Source organism: Ornithorhynchus anatinus, chromosome X1, assembly GCF_004115215.2.
Source record: "Ornithorhynchus anatinus isolate Pmale09 chromosome X1, mOrnAna1.pri.v4, whole genome shotgun sequence".
Classification (NCBI taxonomy): domain Eukaryota; kingdom Metazoa; phylum Chordata; class Mammalia; order Monotremata; family Ornithorhynchidae; genus Ornithorhynchus; species Ornithorhynchus anatinus.
The window spans coordinates 91164078-91184528 of NC_041749.1; the positions used below are offsets into that span (position 1 = coordinate 91164078).

The 20451-nt window shown below is 52.3% G+C and overlaps 1 protein-coding gene across 1 annotated transcript; it reads right to left on the bottom strand.

Annotated features, from left to right (window-relative positions):
- Positions 1–7151: 7151 nt before the first annotated feature.
- LOC114806489 (G-protein coupled receptor 22-like) lies at positions 7152–19817 on the bottom strand. Its single transcript, XM_029051110.1, has 3 exons — positions 19532–19817; positions 9618–10364; positions 7152–9497 (listed from the first exon to the last, which is right to left on the bottom strand). The coding sequence occupies exons 2-3, from the start codon at positions 10323–10325 to the stop codon at positions 9003–9005; spliced, it is 1203 nt and encodes a 400-aa protein (XP_028906943.1). The 5' UTR covers positions 10326–10364; positions 19532–19817; the 3' UTR covers positions 7152–9002.
- Between the last annotated feature and the right edge of the window lie 634 nt (positions 19818–20451).

The following is a 20451-nucleotide window of genomic DNA, read 5'->3' on the forward strand; positions in this document are numbered from 1 at the left end:
AAAAGGCTACCCGGATCCCGGGCAGGTCGGCTACGGAGGCTGCGGTTGAAGGAGGCTCGGCCTCCTGGATAGGCAGCGCCCAGCCTCAAACCCACTTCGGCCCCCGAGTGCCCCCCACCCCCGCCACCCCCGCCGCACAAGCTTCAAAACCCAACTCCGCCCGGGAGGGTTCCCCCCGACAGGTTCGGTATCTATCTCAGCCGAGTAGGGTTTGTTCTCCACACTCAACCCGCGCGATAAACTCGGTATCCATCTCAGCCGCGAAGGGTTCCCCCCTCCCCGCGATAAACTGAGTATCCATCTCAGCCCCGGAGGGTTTCTTAGGCCCCCCCCCCCTTCCCTGCGATAAACTAGGTTTCCCTCCCTGCTCCGGAGGCTTCTCCCCGCCCCTCCCGCCCCCATCTCCCTGATAAATTCGGTATCCACCTCAACCCTGAAGGGTTCTCCGCCCGCCCGCGGTAAACTCCGTATCCACCCCAGCCCCGGAGGGCTCCCCCGACCCCCCTGCGATAAACTAAGTGCGCACCTCAGCCCCGGAGGGTTGCTCCCAACAAGCTCCGAGAGCCCCTGAGCTCAAGAAGAGTCGCGCGGGACGAGCTCCGATCCCATCGCAGCCCCGGAACGTTCCTCCCGACAAGCTCCCTATCCACCTCAGCCCGGGAGGAGTCCCCCGGGACTAGTCCCCCGGGACAAGCTCCGTATCCATCTCGGCCCCGGAGAGTTCCTCCCGATAAGCTCCGAACCCACCTCAGCCCCGGAGGGTTCCTCCCGACCAGCTCCGTAACCACCTCCAGCCCTGAAGGGTTCCCTCTGACCAGCTCTGCAACCTCCTCCGGCCCTGAAGGGTTTCCCCCCGCAACAAGCTCCGAACCCATGTCGGTTCCTGAATGCCCGCCCACGGGCTCCGAACCCCTCTCTGCCCCGGAGCACCCCTCCGCGCCCCCCGAACTCCAAACCCACAGGACTGGAAAGGGAGGGAAGGGGTTCCTGAGGTCGATGGATTGGGCCGACTATCCGGAGACCCGAACCTTCGGGAAAACTCTTATCCAATCCAACCCGACCTCTCGCGGGTTTTGAGAGAAAGAATGGCAGAAAGAGTAGTCCAATACCAACCCCTCGGCACTCGGGTCCAAAAACGGCAGCAGCCTCTCAGCGCGGTCGTATTCAAACGATGTGAAAGGGCTGTCTCCTCAGGGAGCCTTAAAATGGCTCCAGTCGCTGACGGCATGGCCCAGTGGAAAGAGGGCAGGACTGGAAGTCGGGAATCCCACGTTCCCGCCAGTCGTCTTCTGCATGGCCTCGGGCGCGTTCCTTAACTTCTTCTGTACCTCGATTTCCTCATCAGTAGATTGAGGCTTGACTGAGGATTCTCCCACCCCCTTGATTGTGAGCCTGATGTGGGCAGGGATTGGGTCTTCATTCATTCGTTCATACATTCAGTCGTATTTAGTACACTGTGGGACAGTACAGTATAACAATGAACGAGCTCACAGGGGGAGACAGACGTTAATACAAATAAATAAATTACAGCTAGGTAGATAAGTGCTGTGAGGCTGGGGCGGGGTCGATCGAAGGGAGCAAGTCAGGCGATGCCAAAGGGAGAGGAAGAAGAGGAAAGGAGGGCTTAGTCAGGGAAGGCCTCTGGAAAGAGCACGGGCTTGGGAGTCAGAGGACATGGGTTCTAATACTGGGTCCGCCACTCGTCTGCTGTGTGACCTTGGGCAAGTGACTTAACTTCTCTGTGCCTCAGTTACCTCATCTGTTAAATGGGGATTAGGACTCTGAGCCCCACGGGGGACAGCCTGATTACCTTGTATCTACCCCAGCGCTTAGAACAGTGCTTGGCACATAGTGAGGGCTTAACAAATACCATAATCGTCATCATCATCTCTGATCTGATTATCTTGTATCTACCCCAGCCCTTGGCACATAGTAAGTGCGTAACAGATAAATACCATTGTTATTACCATCTCTCAAAGTTGGTGATGGGATGGAAGTGATCCATTAGCAAGGCAGAAATTAGGAGTCTCAGAGCCAAGCTACCGGGGATACTTGGTTAAGGAATAGATAGCAGTGATGCTGGCAGAGAAACCCTCTTCCTCGAAGTGGTGTATATGGCATCATTATGATATGTTGCATGCCCACACAACATGATATAATGGTGTAGTCTGAAGTGTGGCCCTTTTGGCCCACTTCAGGGTAGTAGAATGCCTAAAGCCAGCCCTTCCTCTGAGCCCCTCTGGCCAGATATGAGTGTCTGCAACCTGGTCAAATCCTTTAGATGCTCCCCCAAGCGTTTAGTTCAGTGCACCCAGTAGGGACTAAATAAATACAGCTGATTGATTAATTGAGTGACTGATTGGATTGTCCTCTGAGTTTTTTGCCAGCTCAGTGTGGAGGGAGGCAGCTCTCTAGCAGCATCAGTGCCCCAGGAAGTTGCTGGTGGAGACAGAGGTTGTGGTTACACGCTTCTTGGGAGGCCTCAGCTGCTAAGCACAGTTTGCCAATCTCCATTTTGCAGAAAAAGCTTCTCTGGGCAAACTGGGTTATGAACCAGGGAACCTGGGTCTGGGTCTGGGTCTGGTTCCTTGCCATTCCGAGCTCTCTGCCCACTGCTTTGCTGAGTGACAAGTCATGTCCTCTCAAAGACACATCCGTGGATGCAGCCCTCACCATCTGGGGTGTCTTCAAGCAGAAGAACTCGACCACTACTACTTTGGAGTGCCTCACCAGTAAAATTGGGGTTACAGTATTAGTAAGGATATTTATTGAGTGATGGCTGGCTGCAAAGCACTGGACTTGGGAGAATACAACAGATACGTGAGACCCATTCTATGCCAATGATAAGTTTACACTGTAGACTCTTCCCATGGAGGGTGGGTGTGTATTTTCTGTGGTATTTGTTGAGCGCTTACTATAATAATAACGTTTGTATTTGTTAAGCGCTTACTCTGTGCAGAGCACCGTTCTAAGCGCTGGGGTAGATACAGGATAATCAGGTTGTCCCACGTGAGGGTCACAGTTAATCCCCATTTTACAGATGAGGTAACTGAGGCACAGAGAAGTTAAGTGACTTGCCCAAGGTCACACAGCAGACAAGCAGCAGAGCCGGGATTAGGACTCAGCTCCTTCTGACTCCCAGGCCCATGCACTATCCACTAGGCCTCATAATTGACTGTGTGAATGCATACTGCCTGTGGTCACCTAAGGAGAAAGATGGACTGAAGAAAGACCCGTGAAAGTCCCTAATTAACATCCAGAAACGCCCCTGTTAACACCTAGGGTGGTCCTCACAGCTCAGTCCTGAATGCTGGAAGGAGCCCCACTTGCTAAAATCATCAGGGAGCTGATTTATCTCCTTATTGGGGTGTGGAGCCCCTCCCCGGCGAAACTCTGGCCTGAGGGATGTCCCAGGACTTTATCTCCAGATGTGAACTGTACGCAGGGTGTGAAAGTGTTTAAGGCAGTCAACAGGGACATTTCATTAATTGATTCATCCAATAGTATTTATTGAGCGCTTACTACGTGCAAAGCCCTATACTAAGTGCTTGGAGGGCAATGAGGACAGAAAACCTGAAGCCTATCATCCTGCCTGCAGAAGAAAGACCTGAGACTATGAAGGGCAGAGGTACAAGGTGTGGCTCTGTGTGTGTGTGTGTGTCTGTGTCTGTAACAAAAGCAGCATGGCATAGTGAGAAGCAGCGTGGCATAGTGGATAGAACACGGGCCTGAGAGTCCTGGGTCGTGGGTTCTAATACCAACCCCCTCACTTGTCTGCTGTGTGACCTTGAGCAGGTCGCTTAACTTCTCTGTGCCTCAGTTACCTCATCTGTAAAATGGGGATTGAGGCTGTGAGGCCCCACGTGGGACTGGGACTGTGTCCAACTCGATTTGCTTGTATCCATCCCAGCGCTTAGTACAGTGTTTACCACATAATAAACGCTGAACAAATCCCACAGTTATCATAATAAAGGTGTGTGCTTTGGGTTTAAGACAGTTTGCTTCTCTTGATCCGGTGTTTTGGCTGTCTCCTGTCTCCTCCTGGTGACAGTTGCCCATTCGAGGGGATAGTCCACATGGCAAGCCTGCTTCTTTCCTAACCGCAATGCTAACTGGAGAATAAATCTTAGTGCAACCTTACACGAGTGCTGCTGAACAACGATATAATTAAATATATAAATCCTACAGGGTGCCACGGATTGTTGTGATCCTGGGTGTTTGGGAGTTCATCGGGAAAGGCTTGTTGAAGAAGGTGGTGTTTTTAGGAGGGCTGTGAATTTAGGAAGACGTGTGGTCTGTCAGATTAGCCATCATCTGCATAGAGATGGTAGTTGAAGCCATTGGAGCGAATGAATTCTCCAAAGGAGCAGATGTAGATGGAGACTAGAAGGGGACCCAGAACTGAGCCTTGAGGGATCCTCACTGTCAGCGGGTGAGAGGTAAAGAAGGAACCTGCAAAAGAGACTGAGAAGGAGTGGTCAGAGAGGAGGAGAGCCAAGAGAGGACAATGTCAATGAAGCCAGGGATGGAGAATATTTCAAGGAGAAGAGGGTGGTCTACAGTGCTGAAGACAGCTGAGAGGTCTAGGAGGATAGGATAGAGTAGAGGCCGTCAGATTTGGCAAGAAGAAGGTCATTGATTACCTTAGAGAGGACTGTTTTGGGGGAACGTGGGGGGTGGAAACCAGATTGGAGGGGATCAAGGGGAGAGATGTAGTTAGAAAGTATAGTTAGTAAGAGCAGGGTCCTGGTAGTGAGAGAACCTGGGTTCTAATTCCAACTCCAACACTTGCCTGCTGTGTGACCTTAGGCAAGGCACTTCATTTCTCTGTGCCTCAATTTCCTCAGGTACAAAATGGGGATCCCATACCTGTTCTCCTTTCTGCTTCTTCTGTTAGCTCCATGTGGGACAGGGACTTGTGTCAGACCTAATTACCTTGTATCTACCCCAGTGCTTAGTACAGTGCTTGGCACATAGTAAGTGCTTAACAAATATAATAATAATGATAATAATAATAATAATAATAGATGGAGGTTTTGGAGGAATGGAGAGATGTATGCCAAGTGATGCTTCAAGAATCTATCAATCATTCAATGGTATTTATTGAACACTTACTGGGTGTAGAGCACTGTACTAAACACTTGGGAGAGTATGAATTAGTAGATGATCCATGCACCAGTGCGTAGCATAGATTGGTTGGAGAAGAGATTGGAGTCAGGGAGACCAGTGGGTAGGTTGAGACAATAGTCTGGTCACAATATGACAAGATCTTGGACCAAGTAGCGTGGTCTAGTGGAAAGAGCGCGGACCTGGAAGTCAGAGGACCTGGGCTCTAATCCCAGCTTCCGTTGCCTGTTGTGTGACCTTGGGCAAATCACTTCTCTGTGCTTCAGTTTCCTCAACTGCAAAATGGAGATTCAATATCTGTTCTCCCTCTTACTTAGACTATGAGCCCCACGTGGGATAGGGACTGTGCCTGACCTGATGGATCTGTGTCTATCCCAGTGTTTAGAACAATGCTTGTCCCACGGTAAGCACTTAACAAAGACCATAAAGAGGTAGCAGTTTAGTATGAGAGGAAAGGGTGGATCCATGCAGTGTCGTGAAGAAGGAACTGGTGGAATTTACCAGTAGATTGAATATACAAGCTGAAGGACGATGAGGAGTCAAGAATAACACCGAGGTTGTGGTCTTCTGGGACAGGGAGGATGGTGGTAGTATTATGAACTGAAATAGCAAAGTTAGGAAGAGGAGTAGGTTTTTTAGTTGAGAAGGTCACTTTTAGAGAGGTTCGAGGTTCCAGTGAGACAGCCAAGTGGAGACGTCCTGAGGGCAATAACATTGCCACACCTCAACGACGGTTTCTCCCCCTTTAGTTTTTTTTTTTTATTTGGCACGTAGGGAAGGGTTGGTGGCGGACGGGGATGAACCTAACCAAGAGTTTGACCAGACTGGGCCTGCCGAACCTGATGCAGCCGGGGCTAAGAACCAGCCAGCGAAAGAGGCAAGTGGCGAATGTCTCGACTTTGCGTTTCGACGTGAGATGAAAACCGTGTAAATGCCGTATAAAAAATAATACACGAATAATCGCTTGACCATTTTGGAGCCACCACCTGAAGCATTTTTAGGAAGAAGAGTACAGGGAATGGGAACCGCTGAAAGAGAATGGGGAAAGTCCGGGCAGAAGGTACAACGGAGCCTGCTGTGCATGAGAACTGCCAAATCACAGTGGTTGTCTTGGAGACCCTCAGACTGGTAGTGAAGGGAGCACAATGTCCTTAGACTCTGGGGAAATTCTACCTCCCCCCCCCCCCCCGCCCCGAGCGTTATATGTTCAAAAATACACCCGTCAACGGTCATTGGATCATCGAGCATCATTGGATCAGGCGAGCAGCGTCACGTGCACCATCCCTAGATGAGCCAAATTTTCCTGATCCCAAATTCCCCCCACCCCCTTCTCTCCATCCAGTCTTGAAACCTTCCTCCTCTATCTCCAGGTAGGGTGGAGAGAGGGCCGTTTAGTCATTGGCTGACGAGCAGAAAGAAGACAACCCCTTGGGGGGGTGGGGGTGGGGCGTGTGTGTGTGTGTGTGTGTGTGTGTGTGTGTGCGCGTGTGCGCGCGCGGTAGCCTAGGTCCTCCTCGTCGAGCTCGAGATCTGAGGAGAAGAGAAGTGCTGCGCCCTGGGCGGCCATTTTACGAGCACCAACGTGCGTGGCATTCGACTGCCCGCGTTTGGTAGGTGCCTGCCCAGCTCTCAACAGCGACTGCAAGCGTCTCCTGCCCCGCACCCCGATCCCCCACCCCCATCTTCTGAATCCAAACCACCCCATTCATAAGCTTTCATTCGCTTAATAAGCACACCGGCTCTGGGACCACCCCTCCCTCTCCAAGGAGTACACTATCCTTTGGATCGGAAGCTTTACCATTTGGCGGGCTTCCCTCCACCATCACGGTCCCTGTTCATCTCCCCCACTCCCTAGACTCCATAGGTTGATGAAGATTTCAGACGCTAGAATGGGGGCAAGGGAGAGGGGAGGAGAGGAAACCCAAGACACGCTGCTCTCTGCCTCATTTGGGGCACACCATGCCAGGCCTGGTCACTCTGCCGAACGAAAGGGATGGGGGATTAATTGAGGAACTGACACCAGAACCGCGGAGAGGTTCAAGTTTATTGAGATGAAGGGGCGGGGGGCGGGTGGGGGGAGAATGGTCCAGAGAAGATCCTTCGGGGGTGTTTACACATAGTACAAGACCCGTCTGCCCAGGTAAGGGCAGGGGGCGAATCCAACCTGATCGACGGTACTCAAAAATACGATGCCCACTCCCAACCGCGGAAGCATTCCGCTTCTGCTTCCTCTGCCCATGGAAGTGGCCGAGACTGCCGGTGGAGCCCACTTGGGTGGGAGGAAGTAGACGGGAGGTATGCGACCCCTGGCACAGTCACACCCACCGATCCTATCACCCATCCCCTCTGAGTCAGGCGAGCCCACGGATGGTCACAGACACAGGGCCCAGGTCCCCATCTCCCCCTCCCTCCTCTGGGAGGGGGAAAACTTATCCAGAGCCCTGACCTGGAGATTCTCTCTCCCTACCATCGTCATCCATCTCCCACATCCCGCTTCCCGCAGAACTTCAGGTGGAGGCGGCGGCGACCTTTTACTGAAGGTTTCTCCTTCGTTCGGGTCTAGGTCCCAGGGTTTCTAATCTGGTCCAAGCCTAGCGCCCCTGGGATGGGAACGGAACCTCTTCCTGCTTCTTCCCTCAGCGTGTGCTGACCCCAGGGTAACTGCGGTACTTGGGCCCGGTCTGGATTTGAGACCGAGACACCTCTTTGGTAGAATTGGAGGGGAACTTAAGATCCGTTTTGCGTGCCGAGCTCTGCTGACCCCGTCAGGAAGGTCCCGGTGGGGATGGGATCCTGACCCACCGACCTGCGGCGGCTACTTATTGCTGTAACGAGAGACTTGGCAGGGGTCGGCGGCGGGGCGGGGTTGTCTGCGTGGTCCCCTTCTGGCCGGGATGCCCCCTCCCTCCGTTTTATTGCCTGTATTAATTCCAGTTCCGGTCCCTGGTCCGCGGCGTTCCTTGACTTTTGCCCCACCCCGACCTCCCGGTGCCTTAAACTCACTAGCGCCTTCGACGCTCCCTCGGCAAGCTTCCCTTCAAAATAGGGACGGGGAAAGGAGCCACGTTGTTCCCGGATCCCGCTCGGCCTCCCGGTTCTCAACTCAACACTTCCCCCAGGGTGAGCTCGCCTTTTCCTCCTTCTCCCTCCTCCTCGGATGCGGGTTCCCGCGGCAGTTTCCCATGGGCAGCTGAGGCCTTCCAGGAGGAAAGGGCTTCCGGTTACCGACCTTAATCCCGGAGCCGGGGCTCCGGCTGAATGAGGCCCCCAGGGACGTTTTGAAGCTTTGCTCTTTCTACCGACCCTGGTCTTCAGAAGTGACCCTACCCTTACGCCGTATGAAGGGATAGCAAAGGGCGCTGGAGGGTGGGACAGCGGGAGCCGGGGATATATCGGGACAGGAGGAAGAGCCAGGAGGGCCCATTTGTGCTTTCTTTGGAGATGGGAAGTAGGGAAAGGGGTGGATGGGTGGGGCAGAGAAGAGGTCGCCCCGGGCGGCCGGGTGATGCCCCAAGACGGCGGAGGGGGAGTTGGGCAGGACCCTGGAGCGGCCTATGGGCACGTGGTAGTCGCCCGGACTCACCAGGGGCTATTATCCAGACTCGGGTCCCCGCTCCGCGAGAGCTGGGGTGGGGGGGAAACGATGGGGAGACCGGAGGGAAGAGACTGTTTTAATGACACTGCCCGAAACCGCCATCTCTATTCCCAGGGATATTCCCGCTCCCTCCCCTCCCCCCGGGCGGGAAGGGGGGTGGGGAGGCGAGGCAGTCGGGTCTTCTGTCTTTGGGGCGATCTTCCGGGAGGGGGCGGAGAAGGAGGGGAAGCTTCAGGACCCAAGCACCTAAGTCTAGCCTCCTCCGGGGGTCGACCCTGACTCAACTCTTGCCGGGCTCGGCGAGGCAACGATCGGTCTCTTCGCTGGTGGGAGGCCGCTCGGCAGCGCGGCCTTTGCGCGGCCCCACCCAGGCGTGGTGGAGCACCCCGGCGCCCGGTGCGCGGTCCGCCTGGAGCGCGGACACCGCCCGCCTTTTGCCCTGGCCTCGCAGCGCTCGTCGCAGCTTCTGGCGGGTGAAGGCGTAGAGCAACGGGTGCAGCACCGTGGTGCCGTAGGCGGCGGCCAGAAAGCAGAGGCGCAGCTGCCCCAGCCGCTCGCTGGGCCCTAAGCACAACACCAGAAGGTTCCCCACGGAGAGCGGCGCCCAGCAGCCCAAGAAAGAGCTGACGATGAGCAGCGACATACGGAACACGCGGCGCTGCCGCTCCCGCCGGTCCCGGTGGCGCCGCACGGCGCGGCGGAGCGCTATGATCACGGACACGGAGGTCTGCAGCGCTGGGGCGGGCGCGGGCGGGATCTGGGCCAGGCCCCGAATCTCCCCGCCGGGCCCGCCAGGCCCCTCCCCGCCGGCCCCGGCCCCAGCCCCGCCGCGCCGCCGCCGCCGCCGCCGCTGCCGCTTGTTGGGGCGGCGCTGGCTCCGGCGCGGGCGGCGAGCGCCGATGCCCAGGCTGAGCGCCTGCAGGATCCGCGCGTAGGTGACCAGCATCACGGCGAGCGCCGCCAAGAAGGCGGGGATCTGCACCAGCAGATGGCAGTGCGCGGCCAGCCCTACCGCCCGGGCCGGCCCGCCCCCCATGCAGGGCAGCGTGCGGTTGTGCGGCCCGGTGGCCGCCGCCGCCAACTCCCCTTCCAGGAAGGGGATGAAGAAGGTGGCCAGCGAAAGCAACCACGCCCCGGCCAGCAGCAGCAGCGCCCGCGGCGGGGTGAGCACCCGCCGCGCCGGCCGCACGGACATGTCGTAGCGGTCCAGGCTGATGACCAGCACGCTGACGGCCGTGGCCACCCCGCTGAAGGTCACGCAGGCCTCGTGGAAGCTGCAGAGCAGCGCCCCCTGTCGGCCGCGGGGCAGCAGCAGCACGGCCACCGTCAACGGGACGCAGAGCAGGCAGATCAGCGTGTCGAGCACGTGCAAGTTCACGGTGACCATGTTGCTGACCGAGTCCACCAGGCTGGTCTGGGCGCAGTAGAGCACCAGCACAGTGAGGTTGCTGCCGAAGCCCAGCACGATCTCTAGCACCAGGAAGCCGGCCAAGGACACCTGGAACCCCAGGGGGAAGGGCAGGGCCCAACCGGCCTCTTCGTTGGCGCCATCGCCGGTCTCCAGGACAGGGCTGTACAAGTCGGGCTCCATGACGGACTCCATCTCGGGGCTCTCGGCATAGTCCTGAGACCGGGGACTGGCCTGCGGAAATGAGAGGAAAAAGGCCGGATTGGGGGGGGGGGGGGCGGGCCCCGAGTCCCTAAAACACATGTGTGGACAGTGGGTTCCTGATGTTTCCCACAGCCCTGAACGGCACCAGAACCCCCGCCCCCCACCACACACACACAAGGGACCTCCAGTGCCAGGACAGGTCCACAGATATGGGGCCTTTGCCCATCTATCGGTTTGTATATTCAAAGGAGACACCCCCCCACATACGCCCCGTTCCAGTTCCGGCTCTGCCACTTGTCTGCTGGGTGACCTTGAGAAAGTCACTTCACTTCTCTGTGCCTCGGTTTTCTCATCTGTCAAATGGGGGTTGAATACCTGTTCTCCTCCTCACTTATATTGAGAACTCTATGTAGGACAGGGAGTGGGCCCAATCTGCATATACTGTATTTACCTGCTGCGCAGCGCAGTGCTTGGCACACGGTTGGTACCTAACAGATACCAATATTATTATAAGATTCAAAGATGATGCTTCTGATGGTGGAATTTCATCTAGATGTGTAAGTGGCACGTACAGAACTATAGTAAGGCCCCTTTTTCTTGCTCCTGTGGGGGAATGGGGTTTAGCCTATCCTGCTTTCCCCATCCCCTAACTCCCCTCTCTAGCCTCATTCTTCCCCTTCTTTATCAATTAATACATAAAAAAAAACATTTATTGAGTACTTACTCTGTGTGGAGCACTGAGCTAAGTACTTAGGAGAGTACAATCGAGTTAGTGGACACGATCCCTGCCCTCAAGGATCTTACAGTCTAGCTGGGGAGAAAGACACTAAAATAAATTGCAGATAGGAGGAAATAATAAAGTAGATGAGATGTCTACGTAAGTGCTACAGGGATTTGTGAGTATTTAAGTACTTAGGGGGGTGGAGTAAGTGGGAAAGTCTACAGAGCAGAGCAGAGCTCATTTCTGAGTTCAAATCCCAGCTTTTTTAAAAAAATGGTATTAAGTGCCTACTATGTGCCAGGCGCTGTACTAAATGCTGGGATAGATATACGCTAATCAGTCAATCGAACAATCATATAAAGAAGCAGCATGGCTCAGTGGAAAGAGCACGGGCTGGGGAGTCAGCGGTCATGGGTTCAAATTCCGACTCCGCCGCTTGTCAGCTGTGTGACTTAGGGCCTCAGCTGCCTCATCTGTAAAATGAAGATTAAGACTGTGAGCCCCACGTGGGATAACCTCATCACCTTGTATCCTCTCCAGCTCTTAGAACAGTGCTTTGCATATAGTAGGCGCTTTACAAATGCCATTGTTGTTATTATTATTTATTGAGTGCTTAATGTGTACTAAACACCTGGGAGAGCACAACACAACACAGTATAATAGACACATTCCCTGCCCACATGAGCTTGCAGTCTAGAGGGGGAGACAGACATTAATATAAATAAATAAATTACGCATATGTACGTAAGTGCTGTGGGGCTGGGGCAGGGTTGGTGAATAAAGGGAGAAAGCCAGGGTGGCGCAGAAAGGAGTGGGATAAGAGGAAGTGAGGCCGAAGGCCTCTTGGAGGAGATGTGTCTTCAATTGGGCTTTGAAGGTGGGGAGAGTAATTGTCAGATATGAGAAGGGAGGGCGCTCCAGGAGAGAGGCAGGATGTGGGCGAGAGGTCGGCGGCGAGATAGACGAGATCCAGATATAGTGAGTAGGTTGGCATTAGAGGAGCGAAGTGTGTGGGCTAGGTTGTAGTGAGGGAAAAGGTGATTAAGTGCTTTGAAGCCGATGGTAGGGAGTTTCTATGTGATGAGGAGGTGGATGGACAACCACTGGAGGTTCTTGAGGAGTGGGGAAACATGGACCAAACGCTTTTGTAGAAAAATGATCCGGGCAGCAGTATGGACTGGAGTGGAGAGAGACAGGAGGCAGGGAGGTCAGCAAGGAGGCTGATACAGCAATCAAGGTGGGGTAGGATAAGTACTTGGATTAATGGTAGCAGTTTGGATGAAGAAGAAAGGATGGATTTTAGAGATGTTGTAAAGGTCGAACCAACAGGATTTAGTGATTGATTGAATATGTGCGTTGAACGAGAGAGAGGAGTCAAGGAAAACGCCAAGGTTAGGGGCTTGTGAAACAGGAAGGATGGTGGTGCTTTCTCCATCATAATAATAATAACTGTGGCATTTGTTAAGAGTTTACTATGTACCAGACGCTGTACTAAGTGCTGGGACGGATGCAAGTAAATCGGGTTGGATGGGAAAGTCAAGGGTTTGGGTGGGAAGATAAGGAGTTCTGTTTTGGACATGTTAAGTTGGAGGTGATGGGAGAACATCCAAGTAGAGATGTCTCAAAGGCAGGAGGGAATGCGAGACTGCAGAGAGGAGAGAGATCAGGGCTGGAGATCAGATTGAACAAAGTCCATGTCCCTTGGAGCTCACAGTCTTAATCCCCATTTTCCGGATGAGGTAATTTAGGCACAGAGAAGTTAAGTAACCGTCCCAACATCACAGAGTAGGCAAGTGGCAGAGCCAGGATTAGAACCCAGGTCCTTCTGACTTCTAGTCCCATGCGCAATCCACTAGGCCACGCTGCTTCTCACTGCTTCAACTGTTCTGCTTCATCGCTATATCCATAGTAGGCAGCTATCCATTCATTCATGCTTTTCGTAGGCCTACAAGTGAGTGGGTCTGTCCTAGGTGATATGGCCAACTTCCGAGGGAAGCCCGAGATGGCTCAAGGACAGGAAACAGATCCCACATCGACTTGCAGCAGGCAAACCCTAGTACAAGCTAAACACCTTCCTCAGAGCACTCAAATGACAGCAGTCCCTGGATATTTTGATGTCTCGGACCCACTGCTGAACAAAAGCTAAACATCCTAAAGGACACAGCCTAGCGCCAGTTGGCAGACTGGAAAGCACTATCTGGTGTCCATGAGATGTCAAGCTTCAGACCAAACTAAATGTCCCCACCCCCTGTCAACAATGAGTCGCCCAACACTCCCACCCCCAGAGTGACGTGGGAATACCCAACGTGCCAGGAAAGCAGCAGACTGGGTTGGTGTCACACCCTTTTGGACTGGGCTCCAATTAGTGATTGGGTTGGGCAGGAGGGGCAATGGGCATGTTGCACTGCCACAGAACACATTTGGGCACTTGTCCAGTGACCTTCTGAGGAGTGGGAGCGGGAACACGGATGACTAGCCTCTGAGGTCCATCTCTTTTCTATCACTTGGACATACCACGTGTGATATCACCTGGCTAATCCCCAGAAGTCCTACTCCTGTAAATTTGGTATTGGGGTTAGGCATTGTGGCAATTGGTCCAGCCTGGTGAGCTCAGGTAGTCTGATCCTGCCTAGGGCACTTTCCTCTTCTCAGAACCAAGCAGAGTCCTCGTAATTTTCTGCACAGTGACACTGATGGGAATTTGCTTGGGGCCCAGCACTTTGGCCTGAAGCATCTACCGTGAGGAAAATAGCAAACAGCAGACTATTTCCTGGACCTATGGCCCTATGGGAGACACCATAACGAAACTCATTCCAGCAATAGTAACACAATCATAATTGTGATATTTGATGCCCGTTCACTATGCACCAATCATTTGATTTGATTAGATACAAGATAAGCAGGTTGAACACAGTCCCTGTCCCACACGGGGCTCACAGTCTAAGTGAGAGGGACAATAGGGATTGACTCTTCATATTAATGATGAGGAAACTGAGGCCTCAAGAAGTGACGTGACTTGCCCAGTATCTCAGCAGGCAAGTGGCAGAGTCGGTATTAGAACCCAGATCCTGTGCCTCCCAGGCCTGGGCTCTTTTGGATCACACTGCCATTGCTAGAAGCAGCTGAAACTAGGATGAGGGGAAGACATCTTCCTATCAGTAAAAGTAATATCTGTATTCTAACACCTTTCCTATCTAGAAATTTCTGAATGCAACTTATTTCTAGAATTCAAGCCATGTTAATTGCCATTCCGCTTCCATGGTGGTGCTGTAAAGGAAATGAATAGATAGAGTAGTTATCCCCATGGTGATCGGAAGAAAGACAAAGACACACTGAGAAACGGTCAATAGCAGGATATCCTGTATCCGTGATGTAAACTACAACTGCATAATGATGGACTCGGGAAGGAGATTTGGGAGTTGCACCCAATTCTGCCAGAACCTGTGTTTTCACTACACGTTTTCACTGGAACACTCTTAGGGGACTAGGGGATGCTTATTAAACCACATGTGCCTGTTTGAGCTCCAAGTGGGCCATTTCTGGAAGAAAATGTTTAGGTGCATGTGTGCAGCATTGGGATGGGTGAGTATGACAGCGCAAGTGTTCCATTTTTGCAAAACCACGACCTTGCATTATAGGGGAACTGGGGGTGTATTCATTCAATTGTATTTAATGAGCGCCTATGTGTGCAAAGCACTGTACTAAGTCTACTCTTCCCTCAAATTGTTGGTCCAATGTGTGATGGCAGCCAAAAAAGCCAGAAAAAAATTTGCAGGGGGTGGAGGTGGGGGGTGGCATCAGGGAGGGTAAATAATACAAAAGAAAAAGCATAATTTTGCCACTCTTTGAGCCACTCTTGATGCTAAGTACAGCATGTGTGCGGTTTAGGTCATACAGCTAGGAAATCAATCCGTCGCTCAATCAATCAAGGAGTGGAGACGACTGAAGAAAACATTGGAAAAAGCATAGGGGGGCAGCAAAAAGATCAGGAGCAGCTTTTATATGAGGAGAGGCTGAAAAGATCTAGCCTGGAAAGATGCAGGTTGAGAGGGGGAGTGATCGAAGTCTACAAAACCCTGAAGCAGGGTGAACCTGCAACTGTTGTTCACTAAATCCCACCCCACAGGACAGGGGGCACTCACTGAAACCTGAGGGAAAAGGGTTCAAAACAAACAGAAAGAAACACTTCCTTCCAGAGTGGTTGGTAAATAGATGGAATTAATTTCCCAGGAAGTTGTGCAGGCCGAAAATGCCCGCAGATTCAAGAAGGGTTTGGATAAATTCATGGGCAGAGGAAGATGGTAGGGAACTTGGAAGGCTCAAGAAGGATTCAATTCATTTTGGACAATAGTTCTACGATGGATTTCTAGAGGGAATACTACCTTCCCTAACCATGAGATTGGATGTCCAGGAAGGCCACCATCATATAATTTCTCCAACATCCTTTGGTACCCCTGATGGAGCTAAGACTACTGGGATAGATCGTTATGTTCTATTGATGCGGAGTCAATCTGATGATTTGGCTCATACTTATTCTGGTATTTATAAGTGCTTACTGTGTGTCAAACATTATTCTAACTGCTGTTTTCATAGCTGGTGCTGAAGGTATGGCATGCAAGCGTGGCATTTGCCCCAAGTCATACCCTTCGGTGAGTTAGCCCCGATGGTCTCAACGTTTGGGGAGGCCCGTGTGTGAGGTTGGGAGTTCTCGCCACCATCAGTTCATCCCCCAGGTAGCTAACTAACCATCTGCAGGCCTTCATCCTGTGGTTTCATTGTTCACTGCACAATTCCGATCTCTCCTGTTCCAGTCCCACCTCATAAAATGTGAAACACAAACCATGACTAATGGGCAAAGCCATAGCAGTCTTTTAAGCCCGCAGTTAGCGCAGGATAATGCAGGGAGAAAAATCCCCAGGCCTCCCTGCCTGATCGGCCTTGAGTTTCTGAAGCCCGGCGGAAAATCCCCAAGTCTCGCTGTGCTTATTTAATACTCCCTTCCCCCCTCCTTCTTTTCTCCCTGCCCCCTCTCCCCTCCCATTCCGGCTTCTCCTCAACTAGACATTGCGTTCTAGCCCCAGGCAGACGATGGGGTAAGGAGGCTCCCTGGCTTCATAACATTTCAGAGACTTTAGAATGCAGCTCACGGAAGCTCCTCGTTCCCGGAGACTATAAATAGCAATGTCTTCTCCTTGGGCAGGCAGCCATGCACGGGAGCAGGTCCCTGTCCCTCTGGATGGGACCTCAAGGACATGCCCTCCCCCGCTGTGTGTGTGTTAGGGGGCGTCTCTTAGAAACCATGTGGCTGGCAAAAGGGGCTACCCAGAATTACAAGTTGGGAGGCCCGTCGCCCTGCATTCCCACAACCAAGCATTGCCGCGCTTTCGGCCAAGGGCTCCCACTTGCCGGGCCCCAGGAAGGATCAGGAGGGAAGATGGGAGGACTACAGACATTCTTCCAGCCCAGAGAGCTGACCAGGGTTAACTTGGGGTTTAGCCTACTTCCATCGGTCTGAGAAGTAGCTGCCCCCAACCCTAAAGAACAGGTTGTCCTGGGAGATAGGAAGAGACACACCAGGCGATACCACCTTGGCTCCTGTAATCCAACCTCCCCACAGCGCAACAATAATAATAATGGCATTTGTTAACTGCGTGTTATGTGCCAAGCACTGTACTAAGCGCCAGGGTGGTTTTAAGACTGTGAGCTCCATGTGGGACAACCTGATTCCCCTATGTCTACCCCAGCGCTTAGAACAGTGCTCGGCACATAGTAAGCGCTTAACAAATACCAACATTATTACAAGCAAGTCGGGTTGGACACAGTCCCTGTCCCACGTGAGGTTCGCAGTCTCAGAGCAGGCATCCCCTCTCCCCCTCTTGTTTTCAAGGGCCCAGTGCATTTCCTCTCCCTCCTGTTGGCCATCCTAGCTCAGCGCCCTTCGTACCCTAAAATGCACCCTCCAGTTACAGATGGGCTTGGCTCTTCTGAGGTTGGAGAGTGGGAGAGGAAGAGAGGGCATAACTTCAGATGACCTCTCCAATTCTCTAAGGGTCATGGGGGCAGAAATAATAATAATAATAATAATAATGATGATGATATTTGTTAAGCGCTTACTATGTTCCAAGCACTGGGATAGATACAAGGTTATCAGGTTGTCCTACGTGGGGGTCACGGTCTTAATCCCCATTTTCCAGATGGGGTAACTGAGGCACAGAGAAGTGAAGTGACTTGCCCAAAGTCACACAGCTGACCAGTGGCTGAGCCGGGATTAGAACCCATGACTTCTGACTTCCAAGCCCGTGCTCTTTCCACTAAACCATGCTGCTTCTCAGTACAAGAAATTTCATATGACTTTTGAGCAGTTAACCTCCCTGACCAATGAACAGCATTTGTGATTGCATTCCCTTCAGCAGAGCCAGCCCACTACGAAGATGTTTGTCCTTGCTATTTCTCTCCAAGGTCAGACAAGACTCTTCTCAATGGGAAGACCCTGGATGGCTCCCACCCCCTTGGGGGAGGAGCCTAGGGAATTAAATGTTTACAGATAACCAGTGACAGTCCATTTCCAGGAGCAAGATAGCTGGGGATTTGCTTTGGGAAGTAGCTTCAGCCTGATTTTGCTGTAGAAGTCTCACTCCAGCATTAAGAGTTGCTTTCATTTGGTTGCTGGGGCTGTAACATTCACCCTTACACTTAGCTACAAAAAAAAATTCAAGAATATGTGCGTAGGTCTGTGCATGTGTTTAAGTGCGCACACATGACCGTGTGCACGTACTTATAAAACTCCCTGAGAAAATCCAAGAATTGGGATTGAGCAAAGACCAGCTGGCACATATATACCTGCTTGAACAAGTTTCGGGACAAAGGGACTTGGTAAATTCAGAGCCTTGGAAATCTGGCTTCAAGTAAATGGAATACACAACATTTGCCTGAATGTGTCTGTGGTCACAGGTCCCCAAATCGTGGCTGACCAGATATGACCAGGCATAGTCTAGTTTACCATTCATACAATTTATGAGTGTAATCAATCAATGGTATTTACTGAGCGCTTATTGAGCACAAAGCACTGTACCAAGCTCTTGGGAGAGGACAACACAACAGAGTTTGTAGACATGCTCCCTGCTCACAAGGAGCTTACGGTCCAACAGTTGAAGGTGGAACAATGTAATAGACATTGGTGGTCGGAGTTATAGTTCACACCTCTGGTTGTGGAACAGACTTAACTATTAATACCGCATCCACACTAACATTTCAGGACCACCCAGACAGAGGGTTTAGGGCTGGGGTACTTGGTTGATCCTGCTTAGCTGGGGGAAATCTGAGAAACAGCTGCTGCCATCAGGTTAGCAGCTCCTGGATGAGTGGGAGAGGGCAAAGGGACTCCTTGACCAACCCATTTCTGGGCAGGTGTGCAGAAAACCAGTAATAATAAAAATAATAAATACTGGAATAATACTTGAGAGCTCACCTCCTCCAAGAGGCCTTCCCAGACTGAGTTCCCCCCTTTTCCCTCTGCTCCCCCTCCACCCTCTGCTCCTCCCCCTTCCCTCCCCTCAGCTGAGCTCCCTTTCCCTCTGCTCCCCCTCCCCTCCCCACTCCATCCCCTGCTCCTTCCCCTCCCCCCTCCGCACTGTGCTCATTTGTACATATTATTTATTACCCTATTTATTTTGTTAATGAGGTGTACATCCCCTTGATTCTATTTATCGTGATAATGTTGTCTTGTTTTTGTTTCGTTCTGTTTTGCTCTGCCGTCTGTCTCCCCTGATTAGACTGTGAGCCCGTCACTGGGCAGGGATTGTCTCTATCTGTTGCCGAATTGTACATTCTAAGCGCTTCTTAGTACAGTGCTCTGTACATAGTAAGCGCTCAATAAATGCTACTGAATGAATGAATGGAATTTGTTAAGTGCTCACTACATGTCAAGCACTGTTCTAAGCATTGGGGGAGATCCAAGATAATCAGGTTGGACACAGTCCATGCCCCAAATGGGGCTCACAGCATTAATCCCCATTTTACAAATGAGGTAACTGAGGCACAGAGAATAATAATAATGTTGGTATTTGTTAAGCGCTTACTATGTGCTGAGCACTCTTCTAAGCACTGGGGTAGATACAGGGTAATCAGGGCGAGCCACGTGAGACTCACAGTCTTAATCCCCATTTTACAGACCAGGTAACTGAGGCACAGAGAATAATAATAATGTTGGTATTTGTTAAGCACTTACTATGTGCTGAGCACTGTTCTAAGCACTGGGGTAGATACAGGGTAATCAGGGTGAGCCACGTGAGACTCACAGTCTTAATCCCCATTTTACAGACGAGGTAACTGAGGCACCGAGAAGTGAAGTGACTTGCTCAAAGTCACACAGCTGAGAGGTGGAGGAGCCGGGATTAGAGCCCATGACCTCTGACTCCCAAGCCCGTGCTCTTTCCACTGAGCCACGCTGCGTCTCTAGAGAAGTAAAGTGACTTACCCAAGGTCACACAGCTGACAAGTGGCAGAAGTGGGATTAGCTAATTGGCGGGAAATGCTCTTCAAGGACCATTTGCCATAGCAATCCCATGGGATTCAAAGTCCATGCAGTCCAGGCAGAAGAGGCAGGAAGAAAGGAATACGGAGGTTGGGCTGGGTAAAGCCAGAGGCGCTAAATCAGTAAGTAGTCCATGGCGAGGTTCTGCAGTGATTTTTGAACAGGTAGTGGGAAATGAGGGGTCAGGGGAAGGTTGAATTCCACAAGGGGTAAAACCATTTGAGGTAGGACCTTCTCTGGGTTGGGGGGAATCATATCGTTGCCGGGCGTGATGAGGGGCGACAAGAAGGGCGACCTGAAGCCCAGGAAGTGGTGGGAATAGACATGACATTCTGGGAACCATTAACCCGGCTGGGATGGAGCTATTTATTCTGGGGAAAGGCAGGAGTTCTAACTCAGCAGTTGCAGCAGCAGCCACAGCAGCAGCTTCGTCCTGCATCTGCCTTTGTGGGTGAGGGAGTATGCTCCCATGCTGGCCTAGTGAATGGAAACAGGAGGTGGATCCAGGGAACTTGAAGAGGGGAAGTTCCAGTCTTCGGTTGGCAGGGGCCAAAACCACTTTGCAGCCCGATGGCAGTCTGGGCCTAGGTGAAATGTGGCATCCCTGGGGTCATCAGGCACTTAGGAGCGAGGACTCCTCCCCACCCCTGGCTTGTGCAAACGGCTGCCCAAGCCACCCAACCCCGGACTCACGACGCAGATATATTTCAGCCGGTGGCGGGGGGTGCGGACACCACCGGGATGGGGCTGGGAATCGGAAGATCTGGGTTCAAATCCCCCTTTTGGCAAATCTGCCCTATCCCTAAATTCCCCTCCGTTGGGGACTCACAGCTCTCCCCGTGGAGAGGCTGGATGGAACCCAG

Excerpts from the sequence above, each read along its gene's own strand:
- LOC114806489 (XM_029051110.1), bottom strand. The coding sequence starts at position 10,325 with ATGGAGTCCGTCATGGAGCCCGACTTGTACAGCCCTGTCCTGGAGACC. Across the intron at positions 9,498-9,617 it reads CGCTCAGCCTGGGCATCGGC|ATTCGGGGCCTGGCCCAGAT; the intron begins GCTCGCCGCCCG and ends CCCGGCGGGGAG.